The 1,859-nt window shown below is 44.4% G+C and overlaps 1 protein-coding gene across 1 annotated transcript; it reads left to right on the top strand.

The window, feature by feature from the left end:
• Nucleotides 1–301: 301 nt before the first annotated feature.
• Nucleotides 302–1,633, top strand: LOC144492276 (leukotriene B4 receptor 1-like). Its single transcript, XM_078210269.1, has one exon. The coding sequence runs from the start codon at nt 313–315 to the stop codon at nt 1,333–1,335; it is 1,023 nt and encodes a 340-aa protein (XP_078066395.1). The 5' UTR covers nt 302–312; the 3' UTR covers nt 1,336–1,633.
• Nucleotides 1,634–1,859: the final 226 nt, after the last annotated feature.

Below are 1,859 nucleotides of genomic sequence, written 5' to 3'. Positions count from 1 at the left end.
GATTTCCCTATTCTATACAATTCAAAACCTTGGGTATCACATTTAGTCCGTACATAATATTTCTGTAGAACACTGGACAAGAAAGTCTATTTATTTTATTATTTGATGAGTTTCAGATTTTTTCCATTACTCCCTATCTAATCAAAACAACTCTGGCAGCTATACGAAGGAAATATTGTCAGCCTACATGAAGAAAGAATAATTTTTTGTACTTGATGTATTTCGCAAGATTCAATTTAAATGAGGAAGTAGCTCGTGTCGGAAACTATAAAACTATTTGCTTAGGTTGGAAAGGAGTTTAAGACAGCTACAATGGAGTTGAGTAACAACGGGACAGATGAGTCTTTGGGACCTGAACGTACAGTGGCGAACATCATCCTGAGCCTGGCTTGTCTCCTCGGAGTACCGGGAAATGCACTGGTCATCTTGATCATAGTTTTTGCCATGAAGAAGGAAAGATCCCCCACCGTGCTGCTGATCCTGAACTTGGCAATAGCCGATATGCTTGTTCTGATCACCTTGCCTCTGTGGATCTATGCATTTGTGCACAGCTGGACCTTTGGAGAATCATTTTGTAAAATCCTGACCTATGTCATTTACTGCAACATGTATGTAAGCATCTTCCTCATCACCGCGATGAGTGCCGAGCGCTTCATGGCTGTCATCTACCCGTTTGCCACCCTGCGATGGCGCATAAACAAGGTGATCAGGAAGATGGTGCTCGCTGTCTGGATACTGGCCTTGCTCTTTGCCGTTCCGGTGCTGGTTTATAAGGTGGTGGGTGTCGATGATGGTGGACGGCAGCAATGCCTGTACATGGAATTCAACACCAACGAGCAGGAAATCTCATGCACGGTTTTAGAAATTGTAGTTGGTTTTGTAATTCCCTTTTCAGTGCTGTCTATTTGTTACTTTTGCATTGGGAGAAAAGTGAAAGACATGAGTTTTCCAACTGAGAACAGAACTGGGACGGTGATTGGCAGCGTGGTGATTGTGTTTTTCATCTGCTGGGCACCTCACCACGTTTTAAATCTTATTTCAATCATTGCACTGATGACATCGGAGCAAACCACGTCGGACACCTTAAATGATGTATATAGTATTGGCATCTTAGTTACTACAGCTCTGGCTTTCATCAACAGTTGCATCAATCCTGTATTATATGCCTTTGCTGCCCGGAACATTCGTAGTCGTTTTCGGCTATTGGACCTGGCCATGTTATTTGACCAGATGACACATTCTCTTAAAGAAGAATCTGTAAAAGGATGCACGGATACCACAAGAAAAGACACATGTGTCACAATGGATGAGATGCATTCTCTGCAGCATATTTAAAGTGTTATTTGTCTTTTTCAGTAAGACAAATTCTGCTAAATCCTTTTCTCCCCACGCTCCAACTCTCTGTCCCTGCCTTCTTGTTCCCTCCGCCCATCACCACTGCACCACACCAAGTCGCAGCTGTTCTTTTTTAGTTTATTTATTAGTGTCACATGTTGGCTTACATTAACATTGCAATGAAGTTACCATGAAAATCCCCTAGTCGCCACACTCCGGTGCCTGTTCGGGTACACTGAGCGAGAGTTTAGCATGGCCATTGCACCTAACCAGCATTTCTTTCGGACCGTGGGGGGAAACCGGAGCACCTGGAGGAAACCCACGCCGATGGGGAGAATGTGCAAACTCCACACAGACAATGAGTGACTCAAGTCAGGAATTGAATCCAGATCCATGGCGCTGTGAGGCAGCAGTGCTAACCACTGTGCCACCGTGTCACTAATGTGCCACCATGTCACTAATGCCAGGAGAGGAGGACATTTCTGGGTCTCCTCCTGTGTAGGATCGAGGGAAATAGACCTCAG

The sequence above is a fragment of the Mustelus asterias genome, chromosome 4, assembly GCF_964213995.1.
Source record: "Mustelus asterias chromosome 4, sMusAst1.hap1.1, whole genome shotgun sequence".
Lineage (NCBI taxonomy): Eukaryota > Metazoa > Chordata > Chondrichthyes > Carcharhiniformes > Triakidae > Mustelus > Mustelus asterias.
Note: the sequence above shows the minus strand (reverse complement) of the source record. Positions and strands in the feature narration are given on the sequence as shown.